Source organism: Ambystoma mexicanum, chromosome 10 (assembly GCF_040938575.1).
Source record: "Ambystoma mexicanum isolate Mex_15411 chromosome 10, UKY_AmexF1_1, whole genome shotgun sequence".
Classification (NCBI taxonomy): domain Eukaryota; kingdom Metazoa; phylum Chordata; class Amphibia; order Caudata; family Ambystomatidae; genus Ambystoma; species Ambystoma mexicanum.
Window position 1 is genome coordinate 365,006,187 of NC_090932.1, and position 26,357 is coordinate 365,032,543.

Consider the following 26,357-nt stretch of genomic DNA (forward strand, 5'->3'; position numbering starts at 1 on the left):
TTATTTGTCTTGAGTGGAAGAGGACTTGGAAGAGGATGATCTGGATGGAGGGCCCTTTGGAGATGGTCTAGATGGAGAAGACCTAAATTATCCTGAAGAATTCTCATACTTGGGCAGAGGTGAAGACACTCTTTGATGTCCTTGTTCATCCTTTAAAAATTGTTTTCAGAGATTACAATTGCTTATACTGTGTCTTCATTTGTTTAAGCTTTCTCCTCACACAACCATCAGTTGCTCATAGACCTACCACTACAGCAATTTCAACTAAGAGTAATTGCGCTGCTTGCTATATCATGATTGTTTTTTGCAGCAGTAATTGATGCAGACCATGTTGCTTGCTAAAGACTTGACAGACTCCGTGGGCAGTGCTAGTCTGACCCGAGTCTGGGTAGTGTATTTTTTATGTATTGGTAAACAGAGGAAGCACTTAAGAATGCTAGATATGGCAACAACTATGGCCTTAGAATTCCCTTTTTTATGGTGCTTTACAACTGGCTTGAGTGATGCGCACACAGATTCACATCCAGTAGTGATGAGTAGAAATAATGGTGACAGAGAATAAGATGAGGACAATCTGCAACAGAGATTATGAACCGTAATAATGACCCGTTTAAATACCTTTTAAAGTTATATGGACAGTAATGGAAAGATTGAGTATGGCACTGGATTGAAGAGTGAGTAGGGTGAGTAGTGGGTGATAGTTAGCTAGGGAGAAGGGGGAAATTCCATGAGCGGATTTCAGTACCAATAGTAGGAATTGGAAGAGGCATCATTGCTTCATGGACTCTGGCAGCATGGAGGCAGGTATTTTTTGCAGAGTGCAATTAGTTAATTTAGGTATTTAGTTAAGGAGCATATGCAAACAGAGAATAGAGGCAGTCCACAATAATAGTGGAATTAATAGAGTACTAGAGTAGAAATAAGTCTTTAGTGATATTTTTGAAGGTGACCAATCTGACAGCGGTTGCAATGGAGGTGATGTATTGAAGTTAAGGTTGCTGTCTGTGCATTCAAAGGTTGCAAGCTTTTGGGGATGGTGAGAAAAGTTCTGAGGGAAAGGAAATGGAAGAAGGAAGGGCAAGATGGGCAGTGAGATAGATGACTGATGTATTCTTATTTATTTAAATATGCGTATAGCCATACCTGGCTTTACATATTACAAACATATACATCATGTAAGGCTACATACATCGATCACTAAAAACAGTTAACATCTCACTTAAACGACTAAAATACCAAGACACACATTTTTTTAAATGGTTAAAATTAGCTTATAAAATTTCATCATATGGAAGATGAGATTAAAATCATTAGCTTCTAACAAACACTGCCATGTAATTTCAATATCTTCTAAAGAGCTAAAGTTGTTATATACTGATGTATTCTGCTCAACTGTGCCTTGACTGAAGTGCTACCCGACGAGACAAGTGTGAGATATGGTAAAGGTTGCAGTGAAAGTGAGAAAAGAGACCGTCAGTGAACAAATGGTAGGCAATGCCAAAGGAAGAGATTTGCTTTCTCAAGGAAGATGTCTAGAGTATGAAGAGCATGGAGTGGAGATTTGGTACTGATGCTTGCGTGTTCCATGAGCTGGTAAAGGATAAATCTGAGGACGAAAGCAATTCATGCAAATACAGTATGCTGAGTTCCTGGATCAAAATGGAGGATGAAAGTTGGGAGCTTGGAGTGGTAGGCAGCGGTATGGAAAAGTGGACACGAGTGGGAGAGGTTTACATGGAGTGACTTCTAAGACAGCCAGATTGGAATGAATTACTGTAATTGTTGCATTTAGGTTAAGTGGTGATCAAATTGAAGACATACTGTCAAGGACTTTAGAGTAGTGTTGAGGGAGAGCGAGAGAGAGGCTGATATTTAGTCTGGTTATTCAGATCCGCGAAGGATGTTTTTTATGATTGGAAGCCCTGACTTTCTTTTTAAGTTGGTGGGGAAGATGCCCTTTACAAGAGGATGTTGCTGAGGGAGGAACAAATTACTGTGGAACAACGGGGACAATCGGGACACCTCTGCGGGGGGGAAATGAGCTTAGGTTTAGCAAGGGAGAGGGAGCACAGGATGAGATGGCTTGTATGGAAGGGTTAAGAGTAGGGCAATGGGGGGTGGCTAGGAGTGCCATCTGTGTGGATGGCCTTCTGAGGGTCTCTGTCTTGGAGAGGGCAGAAAAACAGCACTAAACCCTCTTCTGACTGTCTTTCCCACATGAGGCAACTGGAGAACGACTGCTAAGGTGGTGGGGAGCGCCTGGTGTGCTTTTGGGACTCCATTGATGCTTGGTCACCAGGGATCGGAGCATTGGTGTCCTGCGTCCAAAGGGTCCCAAGATGGTGGTGCCCGATGTGCCTAGCATTGGGAAACCCAAATGGATGAGGGTGGCAAGCTCCGGCGATGTTGAGGTTTTTGGCGGCTCACGGTGTGAGAGTATGTGACTCTAGAGAGAATAGTCTGGCGGTGTTGGCTCTCTGGCCTGGTAGAAGTGGGCAGTGCTGTGGTGGTGGGGTCCCGCCAATGCTGACCTGCTGGAGGTGTGGGCATGAGTGGTGACCTCGGGAAGACCCTAGCCACCAGCTGAGCGCACCATCTGGTGGATGGAGCAAGGTGCCCTGTCATCAGACTACTGACGAGCACTGCAGCAGAGTTGTGGAGGACAGGACGCCCTGCCTGTCTGTACTTGAGCGGGCTGTTGGGTGGTGCTCCGGGATCTTGGATCAAGAGGTGGGAGACAGGAGACTAGCAGGTCCGACAAAGGGCCCACAGTGTTTGTCAGATGTTCCCTTGTGGTCCTGGGTGGCTTGGTGAGTCACGCCTGCAATGCAGTGTAACTCTTAGGGAGGCTCATAATTGAGGGGCCCGGGATCCAGCTTTGCAAGGTAACCAGTGTGTGAAGGTGGAGGCAGGAGATACAAGAAAGCCTGTGGTAGAGGCTTGGAAGTCCACTGGTAGTGGAAGCCTGCTGATTAGTTGAGGTGGAGGCAGTTGACGGCACTCCCTCTTCAATACCCCACAAAATCATATCTTTCTGGGTTCAGTTAACCTGCCTTGATTCACTGCCGTAGCTGGAACACCATGGCGTAAATGCCAAAACCTGGGAGGCAAGGATCTCTGCAGTGCTGCAAAGAGCAAACGCAGTGAAGTGGTGCCAGCCCAGATCTATGCTGCAGACCCACTGCCGGCCCTACTCCTGCAAATGTCCACTAAGTCGAACTTGCAAGAATTGTTGGCTGAAATCAGGAAGGAGATTCACAAGTATAGAGGAGCTGTTCCATAAAATTCTGGTTCTGGATAACAGGGTGTCGGAAAAGGAACACAGAGCCTCAGAGGTGGAGGATGCACTCTGTGATCAATCATACAAGGTAGGCGAATGTTCCAACAGAATAGAAGCACTGGAAACCTGGTGCAAAGCCTTAGAGGATAAACAGAAGGATGGTGAAAATCGTTCCTGCATGAACGTAGTATCTCTCTCTGGCAGTTCGGACAATGACCTCCCAGACTTTGTGACAAGCCTTTTTGATCCATCCTGGGCCTGCCTGATGATTCAACCCGTTTAACTGGACCCATTGAGCTGGACCCAGAAACGCATCTCCCCAGGGCAGACCCCGGATGTGTTGTTTTGGGTACACTTCTTTACAATGGCGTGTATAATGGCCATGGCTAGATTCTCCCCAACAACCACCTTCCGCAATATGTCCCTTTCCCTGTTTCAGGACATGGATTCTTCCTCCTTTGCGAAACAGGGAGCACTGAGACCACTGACTTGAATGGCTGAGAGGCAAGAAAGTGAGCTACAGATGGGCGTTTCCTCCACAGCGCTCAATTTCTCATATCAAGGGGGGTGGTGGGTTCCCAGGTACCTTAAGGAAGCATAGTGCTTTTGAAGGGGGGAGCTTGGGGAGTGGGGGGGGGTGAGGAGGAAGGGCTGAGATCTGAGCTGGGTGGGCGGTTCAAATTAATGGCTAAAAGTGGGTAGGTGTAGGAAGGTTAAGGGCCCATCATTGAATATTGAAGTATGGGCCTTTAGCAGTTTTGGAGTCGTTTTGCTGTTTGTCCTGTTATGTTGTATAATCCTGGGCTAAATATGCTAAACAGAGGTGAGGTGCAAACGCTGTGGGCGGTACTATGAGTTGCGGGGAATAGGGGTGGAGGGGTGGGGGCGTAGTTCTTGAGTTGGATGTAAGGTTCCTTCCAAGTTGTAATTCCCATAACAGGAGTCCAAGGGGTGGATGTAAGACGTGTGAATGGGTTTGGTTATTGGTTGTCATTTGGTGGGGGGTTGTTTGGGGCAGTTAAGTTGCTAAATGTTACTGTGGGGAAAACTTGTGTATATGGGGGTGTGGCGTGGGGGGTGCACTGAGGGAATTCAGCTCTGCGGTTTGGATGCCATGATGGGTGTGAGGTGTATCTAAAGGTGGGAGAGGGGGGCATCATATCCTGCTTGGGGACGTGACACGTCCAGGGGCTGAATTTCCCCTGTGAAGAGGAAGTCTGTTCTAAGGAAATTAGGGGAAATGTCTCTGTCCATTGCTTGTCTGCAGGAAACCCACCTGCTTGCACAGGACGAAAAGAGGCAGCAGGCTTAGCCTTACCCGAGACAGTTCTTTGCTTCTGGAGGGGGGGGAGGAGGGTGAAGAGTCGTGTAGCGATATTGGTGGGGAAATCTGGTACCAATGACTAGATTTATGTTATGTTACTTTGCATTTATATAGCGCCTTATGTACCATTGGTATGGTCTCAAGGCGCTGGTAGGTTGAACGCCCTTGGGAACCGAAGTTCAGGTCAGTAGAGAAAATAGAGGGACAAAAGGTGCATGTGAGCACCGGATATGTGTGCAGCTGGTGTGGCAATTGTGTGATAGCTTCTTCTTAGCTGTAGGTGTGGACGCTGAGAGATCAAGAGTATGTGTTTGTTCTGGCAGGTTGTTATCCAGACCGATTTGGCTGTGTTAGGCCTGAGGAGAAACGCCTAGGCTGGAGGGTGTGTAACCAGCAGTGATTAGTTAGGGTGATGTGGAGCATGAGGCAAATGATGGTATGAGAACAGCTATACCGAATGGTGTCATAGTATTGCTGTTCTATTTGAGTGGTAGTGTAAAGAAGAGAGTAAGCGTGGAGATGTGGATATGGTGGTTTACCTTAGCTGCTTGAGACGGAGCCCACTCCAATAGTTCCATGTACTCCATCCGTTCCATGTACTCCGACTGTTCCATGCATTACGACCATGTCAAGCACTCAAAACCGTTCGTTTCAATGCTCTTTCAAACCATTCCATGTAAGTCACGCCATTCTATGCATTCCAATCCATTCCATGTACTCCAATCCTTTTCATGCACTCCAGTCCATTCCATGCATTCCAGTCCGTTCCATGCACTCGCGACTGTTCCGTGTACTTGCATCCGTTCCATGCACTCCACTTCTTTCCAAGCATTCCAGTCTGTTCCAAGCACTCCAATCCGCTCCAAGGATCCAAGGACTTCAACCATTTTATGCACTCCAAGAGTCAAGATTTTGCGGGACCATGTGGGAGCGCATGTTCACTCTGATATCCCTACGTGCTCCGAATGCTGGGCAGCATCGCTTCCTTGGGGGTCTTCTCCCTCATAAGTGTTTGCAGAGGGCCAAATTGTGATTGTCGGAGATTTCAACTTGCTGCCTAACCCTTTGCTAGATAAGTCTTTACTGGCATCTAGACTCGATTTTAAACGTGCAATCTCCTTCGCTTCTTTGCTTAGGGAATTGGCGCTGTTGAAGCGTAGTTGTTTAATTGTGAAGCTAAGGATTTCTCATTCCACTCGCATGCTCATGTGGTTTGTCAAGAATAGACCTATTGCTGATCCCAAGTATTCTGTCACCTGTGTGAGAAGTATAGAAATAAGTACACAGACGCTTTCCGCTTATGCGCCAATGTCGCTCCCCATGCCAATTGAAGGACGGCCAGCAATGTCCCGCCACCCTTGGAAATTATTTTCGGGAAAACTGAGGTTCTGGTCCGTCACCGGGATTCCTTTGGGATGCACTAAAGCGGTGTTGAGGTGGCAACTAATTAGCATGGCAGCAGCCTATACTAGGGAGCAACAGTTGGTCCATAAAAGCCTGGAGGCGGAGGTGAAAGCAGCGGAACAGGAACATAAAAGGGGGGTGGTCACGGGTCTCATTGAGACTAGTTTGCAAAAGAATTGAAAACACCGAACCGATAGAACAGCGCAGGTGTTGCTAAAAACTAAACACTACCACGTTAATGGCAATAAGGCTAATGGTCTACTGGTAGCTAAAGTGAGAAAGCTTCAAACCCAAAATACTGCCTTGGCTGTGCATGTGACCAGGGGGTAATGCAGAGAATAAATATTGATAAAAATGGAAATATTTCATAAGCATTTTAAGGCTGTGTTCTCATGAGGCGCTCGCCCGGGTGATATGCAGTTTTAATACCTGAAGGAGGCAGGGCTGCCAAGACTGTCGAGAGGATTGCGATTCCCTGGAGGGTCCCTTCCTACCCAGTGAGGTGGAATGGGCGATTAAAACCTTGAAAAACAAGGCCCCTGGTCCCGTCGGTTCACGGTTCCCTTTTATAATTAGTTCTGCTCAATTCTGGTTCCTCATCTGACGGCTCTTTAATTCATTTCTGCTGTCCGGTAGTATCACTCCTACATGAGGTTCTCTACTACTGTGTTGCTTGCCAACCCAGGGAAGGACCTCCTCTTCTGTGACTCGTACTGTCCTATTACCCTCACCAACATTCACCAAATTGTATTTTGGCATGCCGCTTGATGGAGGTTAACACAAGTATAATCGATAGTGATCAAACCGGTTTCATTACAAGGAGCGGCACCCATGAGAAGTTGAATGGTGGATCCTGAATCTGATTGAGGTGGGTTTAGCGGCGGGGTTGATTAGGGGTAATGGGGCATGTGACGGGGTGGACTAGGGTTATACACGGTTGACCTTCGAAGCAATTGGTGTTTGTCCCTGTTTTATCATGTTGGTCCTGGCCAACTATCGGGAGCAAACAACCTCTCTTAGAGTTCACCCATCTCCCAATCTTCACCTTAATCACAGGGGCACCAGACAGGGATGCCGTTTAGCAGCATTCCTTGCCAAATAGGCCATTGGGCTGAAAATGTGTCGGGAACAAAAAAACAGGGGCAAGGAGAAGCTGTTAACAGGATGGCATATAAGGGGGAACAGAATGTAGCGAATAACAATACTTCAGAATATTCAAAAATAAAACCAAATCAGTAACCTTAGATGTCCTAGTAAAAAGAATAAAGTCCTATTGAAGTTTATCGAGATGAGAAATATTGAGATTCCAAGAAGTGCAGGCAGCGGCTGGTCTGACCTCCCGGCACGAACACGCACAAACAGGCGTTCACTTCTGTTTCTCGAGCTGACCCCAACCTTTTGTGCATGAGGGGGCACTTCCTGATGGTGCAGTCTAAACTGTGCTCACAATAGGGAGGTGGGAAACTGAGCCTGCTCCACAAAAAAGTGAAAGTTCGGAAGCGCCATAAGGAAATAAGCCTATAAAGAAGAATAACCAAGAATTGTTAAAATTCAGTTATAATCAGGGTTATCCCAAAAGAGAAACCCCAATGGAACATGCATCAAGACAACGTCATAAAAATAGTAATATTCTATAAGAGCCAGCGTAGGTATAGTAAATGTTCTTTTGGGAGTAAAGTGCAAATATTGAGATCTCCCGTTCAAGCGTTTCGTGCCTGAGGAGCACTTCTTGATGGCGTAGGCAGAAAGGGTCAAGGCAGCTCAAGTATGGTAGGAGGGTAATGTATCACCCCTGCTCTTTTGAGGAAGTTTCATGGAAGGCAAAAGTTGTGTAAGCATGGGCAGTTTCTTCAGAGGTGGAACCTCTTGGATGGGCAGGGGGAGCAGCCATGGTCCATTTGCAAGGGTAAACACTGTAAAAGTCTTTGAAAACATGGAATATTGTGTTAAACATCCTGTGAAAGATGGTCAGAAAAGGAGACGGTCGAGGCCACTAGATGAGATGTGCAACACGTAGATAAAATAACCTATACATTAAATGGCTTAAACTAAGGATGCTCCTGTAAATTAAGAGGGTGTCAATGTACAAGAAATTGCCCACATAAAATGAGAGCCTTAATCTTCAGAATATAAGACGCACAATTAAGTTCCAAACTCCTGGAAGGTTTCCTTTCTGTTGTAACTGGTGAGACACTAGATGTACCAAAACCTTTTTGTTCTCCACGATTTCCGTTTCTTCCACACAAGATACAAGAAACTATCACTGTGAGCCCCCCGATGGCATTTGCTTAGCATAAGATGAACAAAGAACATTATAATATTCCCTCTTTCAATTTGTGATCAATCAAACGCTTGAATGTGACAACTATTTGATTCATCTTGCATCATGAATCTTCCTTTCAATATATCCTTTATTCCTACCTATCCTTTTTCTTACTATGCCATTAGTTAGCACACTTGCTCACCCTATTATTCCTGGGAGAGATCTTTTTATAATAAATGGCTGTGAAGAATTCCAACTTGGTAAGTGTGTGAACGCACCGTCTTTTTTGATTTTTTTTTTATTAAATAATAAAAGGATGCAGGTAATTCCATCTCTGAAATGTTATTCTGCTAATCAGATTACCCTTTCATTAACTCCATGCTCAAAACATAGCATGTATCTGTGTCCTGCAGCATCAGTATCCTAATTTGCAGTGCCGGTCAGAGTTGCCCTCTTGACCGCTGCAGTGACAGCCAAGTCTCTGCTACACAGGGGCTGCATTTAAGATATGCCCCCTTGCTCCAGAACTGCATCACCCTGAGGATCTTGTCATGCAAAACTGTAAAAATAAGCCATACATGAGATAGGGTATGGTGGCCCCCATTTCTCAGTTATCCCAACCACATTATATAGATATCAAACTTCTCCAGCATGGGGTCTGGCATGGATTCACATGCTCATGAATATTCCCCGTCGTCAGGCCAGGAATCCTCGGTAAAGAAAAAAATCAGTATCAGTTTCATTTCTGATCTGTCTTTCTTAGTAGTAACCAATCACTGATCTCTGGGTCATACTGCCCCAGCCAATGACTGCCCTCTACCTAAGCCCCTCCCCTGGCAGCCATCCTCAGATTTTTACCGCACGATCAAGTGTTGGGCGTCCTCGTGTTTTAGCTCTCGAGCTTTTACTGCGTTTTCATGTTTTTCAGGCGATTTTCTCATTTTTTTCGGTTAATCGAGCCTCAAGCTCCACCGTTTCTACTTCCGATAACGGGGACCCGTTTCGGAATTTTTTTACGCCCCTCAAGGGTGAAGTTTTCGTCGAGTTAAGCTTCTTGGAAGATTCCAGAAGATCTGTGGCCTACCTCAACGGACATGGCCCAGGACAAAGAAAGCTCGATGCCCGGATCCAAGCTGTTCAGGAGCTGCCCAGGATGCGGATTGCAAAATGTTTTCAAGGAGGACGAGCATTCAAGATGTCTCTACTGCCTTCATGAGGACAAGACGCACGTGGAGAAGGACTGTGCGTTCTGCAAGAACCTGTCGGAACAGACCAAGCAAGATCGTTGTTCCCGCCTCGCCGCCTGGCTGGAGAAGGGCACAGCAGGTGAGAAGGCGAAGAAAAAGTCTGAGCGGTCTTCGAAGTCCTGTGAGGGCGCCCCGGCGACGGAGGCCCAACAGAAGGCCAAGCACCGCGAGTCCGCGGGCACCGGGAGCGCCGAAAGGTCGGGCTCCTTGGCTGCCAGGCGGGGTGCAACTTCCCCGGCACGATCAACCATGAGCCAGCGCTCTGGTTCGGGGAAGAGGAAGTCCCAGAACCCGGATAAGCTTCTGGAGCAGCCCCGGTAGATCTCGAAGGTTGCCGAGGGGGAGCGAGGCGATGACCCTTCCGCCAAAGCGAAGGCCCAGGACGCACCTAAGGTGGTGAGGGCCTTGATCCACTCGACAAAGGCCTCTATCGAGGTTGTCGAAGCGGCCCTGGCGAAGCCGGCAGAGGCTACGCCAGTGGAGGCGGCCTCGGGGCCCAGAATTTCACTGCTGCCGCTTAGGGAATCCTCTTTCCAGACCATCGTTAAGACCCCTGTGAAGACCCTGGCGGAAAAAGAGGGGGGGGGCAGTGGCCATTACGGACTCGGATTCAGCCTCCGATGAGGATCCGGTGGAAACCGTGAAAGGCCTCAACGAGAGGTTCGAGAAGGTTCGATCCCAGGGGAAGGTTCCCGCTGATGTGATCGAAGATGGCGACAACGAGGGTCCAGTGGAGCAGCCATCCCGTCCGTCGCAGCCATTACCCGAGACCCAGGATAGCTCAGCGACAATTTTGTTGGCGATACAATCCTTATGTTACGACGGACCCCGACGGCAGATCCATTACCAGGCCCGTTGGGAAGCCCTCCAAACAAGCGGAGGAGAGTCCACCCCGCTCCGCCCTACGTGCCCGCGAGGCCTGTGGACCCCTCACCCCCCCTCGGGAGGATACGGCGACGGATACAGCGACAGGGACGGACGGCAGCGATGAGACAACGGACATCCAGTCATCACGCCCCCCCCTCCCCGGGCCTCTCCGCCCGACAAAATTGGCTCTTTTCACGCCATGATAGCCAGGGCATCCGACCTCTGCCCTGAGGAACAGAAAAAGGAAGGTTTTCTTTACCAACAACAAGAGGCCAAGAGAAAGACGGTCCTCGCGGTGCCGTTGATCGACGACATCTGGGACGAGGTGCTGGCTATCCTCAAGAACCCTTCCACGACACCCGCCAAGAGGGACAGGTACGAGAAGAAGTACCGGGTCCCCGATGCCGCCCCCTTGTGCCTCAGGGCCCAGCCCACGCCGGACTCTGTTGTCTCGGCAGCGGGCAAGAAGAAAGCAGCGGGTGCGGCAGCTTCAACTTCCACTTACCCGCCGGACAGCGAGGGCAAGAAGTTGAACTCCATGGGACGACGAGTCATCTCGTCGGCGGCGACGACGATTAAGGCGGCCAATGCCTTAGCGATTGTGGCCCGTTACGACAGGGAGCTTTGGTTCAAGATAGCTCCTCTGCTAGACTTCCTACCGGACGACAAGTGGGCGGAGGCCCTACAGATTCTGCAGGAAGGAGAGGTGACGTCGGATCACGCCATAACGGTGGCAACGGACATTGCCGATACCGGATTTCGCCAACTGGGCAACATGGTTTGCCTCCGACGAGGATGGCTCAAGGTGACGGACTTTCGCCAGGACGTCCAGACCAGAGTGTTGGACATGCCGTTCGACGGCAACAACCTGTTTGGAAAGACGGTGGATGAGTCCCTCCAGGCCATCAAGACAGACGCGGAAACAGCCCAAGCCCTAGGAGTCCTTCAGCAATGGCAGCCCTTTCGGAGCTCTGGAGGCAGACAGGGAGCCTCCAAGGGATCCAGCGGCAGCTCTTCTACTTACCGCCAGGCGGCCCGCTCCTCGTCCCAGGAGGCCTACAGAGGCCGCGGCAAGCAAAGAGGGTCTCGCCGCCGTCGGCAAGGAGGCCAAGGCGGCAAGGCCTCTTCCAAGCAGGACTGAACCGGCCGTAGCGTCGGGCCCCCACCGAAGCACCCCGGTGGGAGGCCGGCTGACGAAGTTCGTCAGCGTGTGGGAGTCCATCTCCACCAACCGTTGGCTGCTGGACACCCTGGCCCGCGGACACTCGCTGGAATTTCAAGTGTCCTCGCATTCCTCCCGTGGCCAGGAAGGAGAATCACGTCCCTCAACTGCTGTTGGAGGTAAGGGCGATGCTCAAGAAGGGCGCCATCAAGCTCGTCCCCAAGAGGTTCCGGGGCTCCGGAGTATACTCGAGATACTTCCTCGTCGGAAAGAAGACAGGCGGTTGACGCCCCATCCTGGACCTGCGTCGGTTGAACAAGTACATCAAGGCACAGAAATTCAGGATAGTCACCCTCCAGCACGTGCTGGGACAGCTGGAGGAGGGCGACTTCCTATCGTCACTGGACCTGGAGGATGCTTACTTCCACAGCCCCATTCTAAAAGGACACAAAGTTCCTCAGATTCGTAGTCCTGGGGCGTCGCTACCAATTCAGAGCCCTGCCGTTCGCATTAAAGTCGGCACCCAGGGTGTTCACCAAGTGCCTCACACCCCTGTGGCGGCGCGGCTGCGCCTGCAAGGGATCCACGTCTACCCCTACCTGGACGACTGGCTAATCCGTGCAAGGTCAAGAGAACTCGCCATCGAACACACAGCGAGGACCGTCCGCCTGTTCACGGAGCTGGGATTCGCCATCAACTACCCCAAATCCCATCTGGTCCCGTCGCAGGTGGCACTGTTTCTGGGAGCGAAGCTCGATACAGTGAAGCGATTGGCATCTCCGTCGGAAGAAAGGACGAAGGCCATTTTGGGCAAGGTGCAGTTCCTGTTAGCCACGGATGTGGCCAGAGTGAGGTCCATCAAGTCCCTCCTCGGGATGATGTCCTCATGCATCTACCTTGCGCCCCTTTGCAGACTTCAGATGCGTCCGCTACAGGAGTTCCTCGATACCCACTGGATTCAAGCGGCGGGCAGCTTCGAAGACAGGATCCAGCTCGACGAGGAGTTCCGTCGGCGATTCTATGGTGGGGTGCCCGTGCGCACCTCTCAGCAGGCATGGACTTTCAGGCCCCAGCGTATCAGGAGACGGTAACGACAGATGCCTCCCTGGAGGGATGAGGGGCCCACACCGGAGATCTCCAGACAAGAGGCCTCTGGCTCCCGGAGGAGAGGTCTCTGCACATCAACATTCTGGAGCTACGAGTCGTGTTCTGGGCGGTCAAATCGTTCCTTCCGTCCCTCAAGGACAAAGTGGTGAGGATCTTCACCGACAACACCACCACGATGTTCTACGTCCGGAAGCAGGGAGGCACCAGATCCCCAGCCCTATTCAAGGAGGCCCAGGATCTGTGGCATTGGGCCGTTGCCCAGGGGATGTTTCTGGTTCCCTTCCACCTGGCAGGAATAAAAAACACCATTGCCGACTCACTAAGCAGGGAGCTGCGCTCGTGCCCCGAGTGGGAACTACGCCAGGACCAGGTGGATCGGCACTTTCAACGGTAGGGCAAACCCCAGATCGACCTGTTCGCGATGGCGACGAACTCAAGTGCCAGCGGTTCGCCCAGCCGAGGAGCATGGGCGATGCTTTCTCGTTCCCTTCGGACGGCCTGTTCCTGTACGCATTCCCTCCGTTGCCGTTGCTGCTCCGTCTCATCAAGAGGTCCAGGTGCAGGATGATCCTCGTCGCACCGGCGTGGCCGAGACAGATCTGGTTCCCGGACCTTCTGGACTTGTCAGCGTCCCTACCTATCAAGCTGGCGACGGATGCGGATCTTCTCTCCAGAGAAGGGGGCGTCATTCTCCATCACGACCCGGAGTCGCTGAACTTGCAGGCTTGGCTCCTGCAGCACTAGAGTTTGGAGGATACGATATCTCGGCTGACTGCAGAGAGGTTCTTGCAAAAGCCAGGGCGTCCTCAGCTCTCAAATGCTATGGACATAAGTGGAAGAGGTTCTCTGTCTGGTGCTGTGCACAGAAGATTAACCCTCTGCGGATTACGGCCCCTCAAGTATTGCCGTACCTACTGTCGCTGGCTAAAGCTGGACTGGCTCACGCCTCCAAGATACATCTGGCTGCCATTTCCCGATACACCAGAACTACAGGACGGGCGTCCTTATGGTCTCATCGCATCATGGTGAAGGAATTTATGAAGGGACTATTCCGATCGTTCCCGCCGGTGAAGGCCCTTGCCCCGGCGTGGGAGCTCAACGTGGTGCTGACCAGGCTCATGGGGGGGGGGCCCCATTTGAGCCTATGCATTCGGCGCCGTTGAAGTTCCTGTCGTGGAAGACAGCATTTCTTGTGGCCATCACCTCCGCACGACGAGTGGGAGTGATCCAGGCCCTATCTTGCAAGCCTCCATACTTGACTTTTCACGACACGAGGGTGGTGCTGAGGACGCACCCCTCCTTTATGCCCAAGGAGCCGTCAGACTTCCACCTCAACGAGCCCTTGGTGTTGCCAGTTTTCTTCCCGTCGCCGTCTCCGACCTAGAGGACTTTGCACTCGCTGGATGTGGCTAGAGTGCTGAAGTTCTACGTGGACCGCACTAAGAGTTTTCGGAAGACATCACAGCTGTTTGTGAACTTTGGACCTGTGAATCAAGGGAAGGCTCTCTCGAAGGCTTCCATTTCCAGATGGCTCTCCGGCTGCATCATGCACTGTCACCGGTTGGCAAACCGACCGCTGCCCGGCCGTCCGAGAGTCCATTCGACCAGAGCGATTGCTGCTACCATGGCGTTCCTGTATGGTGTGCCCCTGCTGGACATCTGTAGGGCTGCTACGTGGAGGTCGACGCACACCTTCACGAGATTCTACTGCGTCGATCGGGACTCCAGGGAGGAGTCCAGGGTCGGCCAAGCAGTGCTGCGCAACCTGTTCGCTTAAGGTGAGCCTGGTGAGGAGGGAAGAGATGCTTAATGTTGAGCCTGTTGCTACCTCCTGTGGTTATGCACGTGTATACTGCTATGTATTCTTATATTCATGAGCATGTGAATCCATGCCAGACCCCATGCTGGAGAAGGAACAAGTTACTTACCTGTAACTGTTGTTCTCCAGCATGGGCCTGGCATGAATTCACATGCAAACCCTCCCTCCCCTCTGCGGCTCTTCACTTGGTCATACTGCCACTTTACGTGCTACCAAATCTGAGGATGGCTGCCAGGGGAGGGGCTTAGGTAGAAGGCAGTCATTGGCTGGGGACAGTATGACCCAGAGATCAGTGATTGGTTACTACTAAGAAAGACAGATCAGAAACTACACTGATACTGATTTTTTCCTTTACCGAGGATTCCCGGCCTGACGGGGAATATTCATGAGCATGTGAATCCATGTCAAACCTATGCTAGAGAACAACAGTTACAGGTAAGTAACTTGTTCCATATCAGCCCTGTGAGGCTCAGTTCAGCTGTGGAAGGGTTATTTATATTTGTTCTAGACCAACCTCCCGCTGCCAGGACTGTAGCCTTGGGGAATTGCCTCTTTGTTCCTTTGTAGAGGCAGATAACAGCCTTGCCACAGCCATTCCACTGGATGATGGCCTGGGAACAGGAATCAAATGGCAGACCCATTCATAAAGGGCTAGGCCTTACACCAGGGGGCTGCATTTCTAAATGCCCTTTATTCCATTGAGAAGGGCAGTGGGTGGGGGTGGGTGTAGTCAGGGAGAAATCTGTACAGTTTGGGGACGGTTCTGCAATATTTTTTTATTTTTTTTAAACCATTGTTTTTACAGATGGACTGCAGCATCTGGTGTTACACAACAACTATTATACGAAGCCAGTCTGTTTGACCCTTCCAGCCCTCCTGCCGCCAACAGCAATTAACGTGCGCACTGTTCATACTTCAGAATAATTAGGTACTAGGCTGCGCAGCATGCTTGTTCCGTACAGCATTTTTCCATGTGTATCTGGTCAGTCTCATCTACTGGGTTCTGAGCTTGTGTGGTAGTGAACACCTCTTGTAGCAATACTCTCCAGGATTCAATGTCCGTGCCTCCCTCCCCCTGTCCATGGCGGGTGGCTTCTTGCCATAATGGGGTCTCTGCCATAGTCCACTTCTGAAGGTCCTGCTTCATTGTTCCACATTCAGCCCTTTCTATGCTTTCCAACCTATCGCTATTCTGTGCTTTGCCAACATACATGCCAAGTCTTTCAATTTGCTGATGTACCCTGCCCTTTGCAGGTGTGGAAATAACCCTAGAAGATATGCAGCGGGGGCTGTACATTTAAAGTTATAGCTGCATTTGATAGTTTCTGTGCTATCTCTTCGCAATACTGCTGTTTTTCCAGGCAGGTTCAAAACATATGTAGCATGTCCGCGTTTTCCAGTCTGCATTTGGGACAGCTTTGCATGTGCGAGTGGTTGAACGTCTGGTATGCCCTATGATTTACATATAATTGTAGGAGTTGCAATTTTGCGTTTCTCGACACCCGCTTGTGGTATGAGATCACTCTCTGCCACTCCCCATCTGTAAACTGTGCGTGTAGGTCTTTGTCCCATATTTGGCAAGCGAATAGTGTGTTGTCCGCCTGTTGGGCTAGGAGAAGTTTGTATAACCTGGATACCACGTTGCCCCCTTCTGACACTTCATATAGTGTTTTTATTACCTCATTAGCCTCCATCAGCCCCTCAGTTATTGACCATCTTTGCTTAAGTGCCCCCAGCAGTCTGGTGTGCATGATGTATTGGCCCTTATGCAGCCAAGTCTCTGCTATGAGTGTTTGGAGGTCGACTACTTTCCCGTCTTGAAGCAGGTCCCCCACCGTCGCTACTCACATGGGCTCCCAGTATTTCCTAATGATTGTTCTACTTTGAGAGTTGTGTGCCGTCGGTGTAGCCAGCGGGATCTGCAGGGAATAAGGTCAGCCTGCAGGTCCTGTGCCATAGGGCCTTCCCTAGTGTCAATAGATGTGAGGGGTGTTGCAGATGTGAGGTGTGTATCCATATCACCTCTTTCAGGTAGGTTGGGCTGCAGTTGGGTTGCAATAGAGTGTTGTCCTGGGAAGGTTCGTCAGACAGCCATGGGAACAGAAGAAATCCAAAACCTGGAAAGCTGCGTCCCCTGCACACTGTCAATGAGGCAATAAGCCTAAGGAGATGTAAAAACAGGTCTGACTGGTTTCGAGAAGACTTTTTGTATATTTTACACACATACAGTGTATACAATTTTTAGAATGACAGTGATATGCAATTGAATACATCCAAATAATGACATACAATAATTCTGTTAGTTTTTAGAGGAAAAGAGGTCTTCTCCTTTTTTATTATTTTCAGATTGGCCCAACGCGTTTCGAGATTCATATTCTCTTCATCAGGGGCATAAATCTTCAATAATTCTTTCACTTTAATCTACAAATAATTGATCAAACATTAATTTCTTTTAACAAAAGGTCAAAAGAAAAATAATTAACCAAGTTGAATCACTTTTTATAGAAAACAGTCAAAAAAACAATGTATAAAGAGGGGCATCCCCTTACAAGTTCCTCAATGAACCTGACCTTGCTAGGGTACAATTGTTTGAGAGTACAATGATTTGATTCATGTTGTACATTTGGTACCGAAATATTATGTCATGTGAGACCAAGATTGAAAATAATGTAGTTTTAACAAGATTTCTACACATTATGAACCTTTAATTTACATGGATATACTATCTTGAGACATAATAATGCCTAAAAAAAAATTTAAATAATAGAGCCTGAATATAAAGTAGGGAAGAGGTGGGGAGAAGGAGAACTCACCCTTCTTCCGGTAAGATAGTGGATTGAAGTACGGGGAGAGAGCAGTCGTTGCTGAAGGTAGTCTAGTAAGGAATTTCCGTTCTGCTAAGGGAGAATAAGAGCATAAGTGCCTGCAGTCCGTGTAGGCTTAAGAAATAGCCCTATGATGTGAAAGAGAACTTACTTTCAATTAGATCATAGAAGACGCAACAGTCCACAGCAGGATTGCGGTCAGGAAGCCCAGCTCTCAGACCGCATCTGCCGCGGACTGTTTATTTATACTCAATGATGGAGCCGTGACGCCACTCGCGCATGCGCGAGCGGCGTCACAACAACCATGACGTCACTCGCGCGAGCGGCGTAATGTCGGGAAATATCAGGATGCGTGTGCGCGGGCGGCGTCAATAACACGTCACCCGACACCCTGTGATCAATATGAAGGTAAGTAGACGAGATGTGATAACATAACTGTTGTCACGCGCTATTCAGGTCTTTGAAAGTAGAATGTTATAAAGGCTCACTATTCACTGTGTGTCTATGAAAAAAAGTGAAAAGGAGTAATCTAAAAGGTATTATGTTGCATGTCAAACTGCAACAGCCTACTTCCACAAACTAATGGTGTAAACGGCTAAAGGGCCATTCTTGAAAGCTGCATTAATGAAAAAGATAAGAACAATGGTTTGATCATTGCAATAAAAACAATCCAAGTATACTGGAGAGCGTTGTTGTGATTCAATGTTGACTATCCAGAATATCCAACTTTTACATATCAACATTTCAAAGAAAAGGAAGGACAGACACCTGTACAAATTGTCTAACCCAAAACGGAAGGGTGTACAATCTATTGTCAGTACCATCCTAAAAGGTGTTATAATCAGGGAATCCTAGAAACAAATTACCGGTTATTAGGCACATTGTGTGAATGTGAAAAATAGCCATGTTTACAGAAATGGACCTAAATAATAGTCCTCATTAAGGCCCAGTGGGGTCATTGCGTCAAGTTTATTGATCCAGAACAGTTCTCTCTGGGCCAAAAGTTTAGGTAGATTACCTCCCCTGTTGAGGGGATGTAGAACCTCCAGAATCACTAATCGCATTTGACAGACATTGTGTCTTGAGTCACGGAAATGTCTGAAGACTGGTGATTTTATGTTCTGTGTCCTGATGCACGATTTGTGTGCCGTCCATCTATCCTTTGCCCTTCTGTTTGTCTTGCCGACATAGTATTTCCCGCAAGGGCAGCGAATTGCGTAGATGACATTTTTGGTGTCGCATGTCGCGAAGTGCTTCAACATGATTTTTTTAGCCATATGTGGGTGACGGATGTGGTCTCCTTTTAATTAGGTTATTACAATGCTGGCAATGTAGGCAAGCGAAAGTGCCAAATTTTGGTTTACTTAAGGTCTTCTGGGTTGTTGATTTGCTCCTTTCCGCTCTTATCAATTGGTCTCTGAAGTTCTTTCCACGTTTACAGGCCATCATACGGGGATCTGGAAATAAGTTGGATAAAGTTTCATCTGATTTGATCAAGTTCCAGTTTTTATGGATGATTCTCTTAATTTGGAAACTTTGGCTTGAATATTTGATGAATTGCATGTGGCTTGCTATAAAATATAAAAAATTGGGGACTATGATGCCACCTTGTTCATGCAGTCGTCTGAGTGTATTCAGCGCTAGCCTGTATCTTCTGTTTTGCCATAGAAACCTCCTGCATGCTGTCTAGCTTTGTAAAGGTTTCTGTGGATGTTGTATATCACATTTGTGAAATGATGCAACAGCCTGGGGAGAGCTACCATTTTCAGCAGTGCTGCCCGGCCCATTAACGAGAGGGGTAGCTTTGCCCAGAGCGGAAGTGCCTGATAGCCTGCAACATCCTCTGCTGCTGTCTGCCAAGTTGTGCAGCTTGTTCTTCTTTTTGGACTGTTAATCAAGGCCACGCCCCCCCCCACGAGCCTCTGCTACAAAAGGCACTGGCCACGTGCCCTAAGCGCGCGCCCGAGCAGAAGTGCCAAGGAAGTGCCTGATAGCTTGAGAGGCTGTGGAGGCTTGGGCATTCTCATACGTGCTGTTAACATTTCGCCTGTTAAACTTTAGTGCTGTGCATGCTTCAATAATTCACACTCTTATCGCATTTTTGAGTTGGAAAGTGAGGAGCATAATTGCGTTGCCACCTCTTTGTGCTGTATATGCACTAATCTGGCATACATTTGCGTGGAACGCCTCAGCTCATGACTACATCACGTACGTAATCTTATGCGATCACTGCTCTTAAAGTTGTTGGCTTGCACATGCAATTTACTTTTTATTGCTGTTTGTTACATCCATAGAGCGTTCCTATAATCAGTTTGCACTGACTACGTCTCTTAGAAGTCGCTATTATTGCAGTCAGATTAAAGAGTACCCTTGTTGATTAACTTTCGTCCCATGGTTCCGCTGTTGCTCAGTTTTGTTTCTTCCCAGAGCAACGCCTATATGCTCACTGTCCTGATTCATCGTTACGAGCATTTGCACGCATTTGATATTTTTGTGTTTTTTCATTTCACTCCTATGGCATTCTGTTAGTTGCTTCATCATACTTTTTCTGCCTCGTGAAGCGACTCTCCTCCCATATAGCAGAACATACGTATAGTGTTTTGTTTCAAGCACATGGTGTACCCCCTGCGAAACATCGTGGGGAGATGGCTAACTTTTGTTGCTTCTTTTGCAATTTGTGCTACTTTATAATTTTGGTTCCCCTTTGTTGTTCACTCAAAATGGTTATAGGTCTTAGAAGTGGCAAGCGCTTGGGGGATCATTTGGCTAAGACTGAACCTGTTCCTAGCCTAGCAAGCTCTTCAAATGACATACCATTGCCTCTAATGAGTAAACACTCTTTTCTTTCTCTGTCATTTGAAAACCTTGATAACAATGCTGCTATTAAGCCCAGTGAGAATCCACCTTCTTCAGATCCTGTTGCAGCGCCTGCGCTTGCCAACCCTTCCAATGAAAGGACTTCTCCATCTATTCCACAGAGTGTGTTTTCGATTAAAGAGTTAAACGAACCCAACTTGAATTTCACTCTCCCCTCCTCTATTATGTTGAAACCTGAAGTGGCAATCACTGGCACCTCAGAGGAAGGTGATTTTGCTCCCCAATCTGATACTTCGCTCTTTGCCCCGGTCCTAATGTCCGAACTTGATAAACGGGTGCGCTTGTCAATGGGACCTTCAACGCCAGTGTCTAAAACCACCAAACACTGTGAAGAGGTTCACTTCCACAAACTAGATACACCTCCACATCTTGCCTGTTCCGCACTTCTCTCTTTGCCTTTTTCACCTAATACTTTCCCATCTGCACCTATGACTGCTAGCTCTCCTTCTACCTCTACTTCATTCTCTGTTCCTGTTCATTTACCTACTTCTTCTGCTTATGATTCTTTTCCATTGGATTTGCCCAAAGAGGCCCCATGTTGCCCCGAATCCTTAAATCCAGCCACATCTTCAGGCCAACTAGATGATAATATTGACATTCTTTCGGAACAAGCTCTACAAAACTTTCCTGTTTTGACACGCATTCTGAATCTTTTGGACAAGGGCCATGATTTCACCCACACTGTTCTAAGGGAATTAAAAGACGTCCTGTTAGCCACCAACAATAAATTGTCCAAAATTGAAGGCTTCTTACTGGCTTTGGACTCATGTCACCAATTTCATGCCAATTGTGCAGAAAGGTCCCTTCAGGCATTTCAGACTGCATTAAGCCAATATGATAAAGCCAAAGCCGCCTCTACGGTATCTACTCAAACCTGCAATGACTTATTGTTACTTCATGGGCTGCCTAAATCATTTACCCAGGTAGTACAAGGAGCAAATACAACATCAAAAACGTTGTTGGAATCTCCTGATTTTGATCTTGTGGAAGTTGCAAAACTGCTGCATGATCGTCTGCTTTATATTGAACAAATCCTCTTTCAGGCCAATCTAGTTCCAGTTCCTGAAACAAACTTAATGACCGTCTCTCGCTCTTCCATCATGGAGACCCCAGATAGTCCATCGGCTTTGACGGACATACTCGATACACAAGTTAATAATATACAATCTAGTGATCCTTCTCTAGATAACCTCACATCCCCAGAAGAAACCCAGACTGCAAGTCTTTGTCACGCAAAGCCCAAAAAATCTCTCCAGAGAGCTCTAAAAAGAAGAATGCTTGCCATAACTACCATTAATAACAATGCAGGTAATGGTCTCAAAACCAAATCCAAAAACCTTGCTTCTCAGAAAACTAAAGGTCACAATTTCAATATCCAAATGATCTGTAATGTATCTCTCGAAGACCAAGTGCTAGATCTTAATCAGTTAAAGGAAGAGAGCAAAATAGTCCTTCAAATCAAACCTAAGTAAGGCTCTTTGCCGTCTTCCTTGACTGCTAAGGCCTCTTCTGCCAAGGCTGTTTCATCATTAACACAGACCTTAAATGTACAACCATGCTCTGCTCTTAAAGCCTTGTCCTCTGTTTGTGATATTGGTCTTCAAACATCGTTGGTTCAATCACAAATGTCCAACTTTTTTCCGACTACTGGCAATAAAATCGCCTCAATCACCTTGCAAGTTGATGACTCAAACGGTAACACAATTAATGTGTTGTCTGGAGTCTGTATTCCTGCTGTATGCAGCATCCCCCCTCCTGTCATAGCAAACGTCAATCTGCCTACTTCCCTGCAATCGTCTCTGAGTGCAGCAATAGTCAGCTCTCAGTCAAATAAAACGCCTCACTCTCCAATTGGCACTTTGGCATTTGTGCAAGATGGCCTGTCCACTGCAGTCACTCGCCCACTCCTGTATGACCTCCCGTCTACGGGTTTCTCAGCTTCAGCTCTCTCATTGGCGAAGAGAGACTCCCCTTCGTTCCAAAAGAGATGACTATTATCTTAGGCTGGTCGAGCAATCCTCTCTTGAATGGCAACTCACAAATAAATTGTTCATTCTTCATGACTGCACTCTTTAAAATTCCATCTTTATGTAATTGTTTCTAACGATGTGGAATGGATCAAGCTTCCCAACCATAACAACCATCGGATGCTTTACCGAACTCAATCATGCATAATTGCAAAGCTTCTATGGGACAATAATTCCGATTTGAAATTACTTGGTCTTGAAATGGAAGTCTTTTCTTCCATGCATGACGCGTGGTCCTTTTTGGACTTTATGCCGCCCCGAAACAAGAACCTATTGAAGCATCAATCAAAGGGGCTTCGTCCACGAATACACAGACCGAAATTCTTAACCAACTTGCCTCTTTTGCTAATGCTCTAAAAGGCTTAGCTTGGCTTGAACCCTTTATTAAAGCTGCTGTGCATGGCGACGAACCCGTAGTCAATCCTTAACCTGCGTTTGTTTACCATAGCTTCTTGGAATTGCTGCTGTTTACAAAACTTTTTCTCCTGGCACAAATCACTCCCGGGATCTCTTTCCTTCGATTATGTTTGTACAAGAAACAATATGCTCCTATTGGTTGGGTTTTCATCGTTTACACATCCTGCGAAACAACCGCTATGGGGAGGCCATCTGGAGGACTCGCAATCTTAATTAAGAACACACTGCGTTTTTCGGTCAAATGCTCTTTTCCATCTGACCTTTGATTGTTCTACTTCATTTGGTGAACTTTCCTTGTAAGTATTTATTACTTGCGTCTCTATATTGGAATCCGTAATCATTAGCTTTAAACATGACGATCTTTTCTTTTAATGCTGCCCTTTCCGCTGCAATGATTCTTTACCACGATTGTGAGATTATCATTGGTGGCGACTTTAATGACATTCTTTTGGCTGAGAAGTTTACCGGTAAGAGGTCCACCCCGTCTTCATATCATAAACAATCCCTCATTTGGGGGCATAGATGGGCCCAGTTCCTCTAAGACAGGTACATCATATTATTCCATCAGCCTCATCTTCCTATGACATTACTTGGCAAAAGAGCGGCCGCTTGTTCCTCGATCGATTATATTGCTGCCTCCAGGTTGCTCTCAGGTTTTTTTTTTAGTCCTGTGAATGTCATCAACCCCCTTTTGGGGGACCATAGGATATTATCAGCTCTAATCCATTATAAGTTACCCAGCTTTCTTACCAAGCCTGTCCTTTCTCTTTTGCAAATGGACAGACATGTTCTTTCTATTAATTGGAATCCAAGACTTTGTAGACATCTCGACTACTTAGTAAACCACGATCGCTGGGTCGATTCCAACATTGTCCATTCTTGTCAATTTATGGAGAAAATAGTTGAATGGAACATCAATATGATTAATGGCCATCTTCGTAATCTGTCACATTCAGATATTTCTCTGCCTAGACCATTGCATTCTCATTCGCATCTGACCTTGATTGCCTCCCTTAAGAGACTTAATCGAGATATAAGAAAAGCTAAAGCGATAAATTATAATCTTGATGCGTATATGAAGGCCAAGAAAAACATTATTGCCCAATATAAAATGGAGCTAAAAAAAATCAATTTTCGTAAACATCTACAAGATAATCAGGAGATGGTGCAGCTCCTTTGCAAACATAACACCAAAGACCTCTAGGCAATTTTGAGGAAGCCCTTGGGGTACACCCGTTCTGCTTTGGATACCAGCATTGATGGCCTAACGTGGCAGATCTTTTTTAAATCCAAATATGCTTTACCTCTGCAGCATATGCCCTTTGAAGTAGACACTTTGCATCATCATATCCCGACATCTTGCCCATGGTCCATAAAAGACATCATATGGGCCATACAAAAACTGAAACACTCTAAGGCTGCCGGGCCAGATGGACTGCCGCCATGTGTGATAAAAAGGTGATCCACTCTTTTGGGCAACGTTCTTCTTACAAATCTTCAAGAATGTTTTTCATTCCAGGAAAATTCCCTGCTCATGGCTCAGTTCTATCATTATTCCCCTCCATAAAAAGGGCCCTATTGACAATCCTATTAACTTTAGGCATATTGCGTTGATCGACGTGGCAGCAAAGATCTTCACCCTTCTCATACTCAATGATTTGGAAACTTTTGTGGCACAGAAAGCTATATTGTCTAAAGCACAAGTTGGCTTTAGAAAGGCTATGGTGATGCAATTAAATGCCATAATATTAACTCATATCATCTTCTCCGCCCTGCACTCTGTCTGGCCCATTTATATGGCTGTCCTTGATCTATCATCAGCTTTTGATCGCGATATTAGAGGGCGTCTGTTGGATAAGATATTGGCTTATGGGATTTCCATCACACATTGTTGCGCTTATCTCCCTACTGCACCACAATACCAATTTTGAAATTCGTATTAATGCTGCTGGCCTTTTGACAGATACAATTCCTACTGAGATCGGTGTCAAGAAAGGCTGCAATCTGGCTGCCACCTTATTCAATCTCTACCTTGCTGACACTGATCTCCTATGGAATGCTGCGGCGGTTTTCCTGTCCGATTGGGTGACCTACGACTGCAATGGCTCGGATTCGGAGACGATGTGATCCTTTTCGACCGGACACCCTTCAGTCTCCAAAATAAGCTCAATCTTTTATTCTCTTACTCCGTTCAAAGCAATCTGGCAATAAATTCATCCAAATACAATATTCTAATCTTCACAGCCAAAAAAGAACTTTGTGCATATAAATGGACCATTAACTTTAATGCAATCAAGGTTTCCTCAGAGATGATCTACTTAGGATATAATTTGTTGAACTCTACATCGCTGACTAAGTAGCAGACAACCATCTCATCTAAAATTACACATCTCATATCACAAATGCAGATCATATTCCGCAAGCACTGCAAATTCTCACTTGTCCCTCTCTTGGATTTCTACCTGATGAAAGTGTAGGCCGTGATTTTTTACGGTCTCGACCTATGTCTTGCTGAAATCAGTCCCTTCTTAAATAAAACCAAGGAAAAATTTGGAAAGCAGTGTTTAGGCCTTTCAAGGTATTTACCCAATGCCATAGTAAGATGCAAACTAGGTCTTTCTTCCTTGGCATCGAAGTTTACTTGGCGTATGCTATCTAACTTCGCCGCCACCCAATTCTCTTTATGAAGACCTCTCTATTATGCTATCTAAGCTCTCTCCCATTTCAATAGCATAATTTCATTCTCGAATGCAGAACTTATTTGCATCCTTGAATCTAACAATTGAAGATCTCAACTGGCATTCTGCTTTGGCTAAAAGACACTTTTGCAACGATTGGGCATCTACCGCAGATCTTATTTAGACCTATTCTTCGTTTAAAGAATATGCGAAATTTAGGCATAATCAGCTACCGTGTTTGCCATACCTAATTATGGTTCTCTGCAATAAAACAGGAACTTTATATATGAGATTCCGCTTGGATCTATTTCAGACGAACCTCCGTACTAGGAGTTGGTCTCTTGGTCCTGCACCATGGCTTGATACCGCTTGTCGCTTCTGTTGTGTTAAAGGGGTTGAGGAATCATTAAAAACATCTTTTTCTCTCGTATCCCCAGTTTGAAAGTTCTAGAACTATTTTTATGACCGAATTCTCTACCGCAATAACGCCATATCCCGAAATCTCATTTGGATGAGATGTATGTGGGTGCGCTCGAATTCGATCATCTTCGCAGCTTTTCGTATGTTGAACTACATCAACACAAAACTTGAAGAGGAACTGGTTTAGTTGCGTGTAATGGTGTTCTTGCTGAGTTTTCCCCTATTGCTGATTCTTAGCATTTTTCGCACTTTACCCAATGCAGGTTTGTTAGTTTACTAGCACCAACACTTCTGCTATATTTGTATAGGCAATGGTGGAGGTGACCGCATAGTAGATAAAGTACTTTGCGCTAGATCAAATGTTCTTTGGCTTTCTACTTTTCTTTGTAGTACGAATCAGGGGTTTATTATATGTTTTAATGTCGAATTGACAGTGACCCTTGTACTGATTCTTCTGTTTGATATGAACAACAAATGACCGATGTTTAAATCCTTTGTTTAGATTCTCTGTGACAAGATCATATGCAGAGATGTCCTATTTGCATCCAATGTTTTCTGTGCATCTGTGCAACACATATTATGAGCTATGTGTTTATTTTATTTTGTTTTGCATGCTTTTACTCTGCTCTGTTTTGTATTT

The 26,357-nt window shown here is 46.9% G+C and overlaps 1 protein-coding gene across 1 annotated transcript in view; it reads left to right on the forward strand.

The window, feature by feature from the left end:
• LOC138491435 (nucleoplasmin-like) overlaps positions 1–26,357 on the forward strand; it is a 405,174-nt gene that overhangs the window by 334,058 nt on the left and 44,759 nt on the right. The window contains exon 6 of the mRNA XM_069617951.1: positions 15–119. Coding sequence (XP_069474052.1) covers positions 15–119 — 105 coding nt within the window. The remainder of the gene's footprint in view (positions 1–14; positions 120–26,357) is intronic.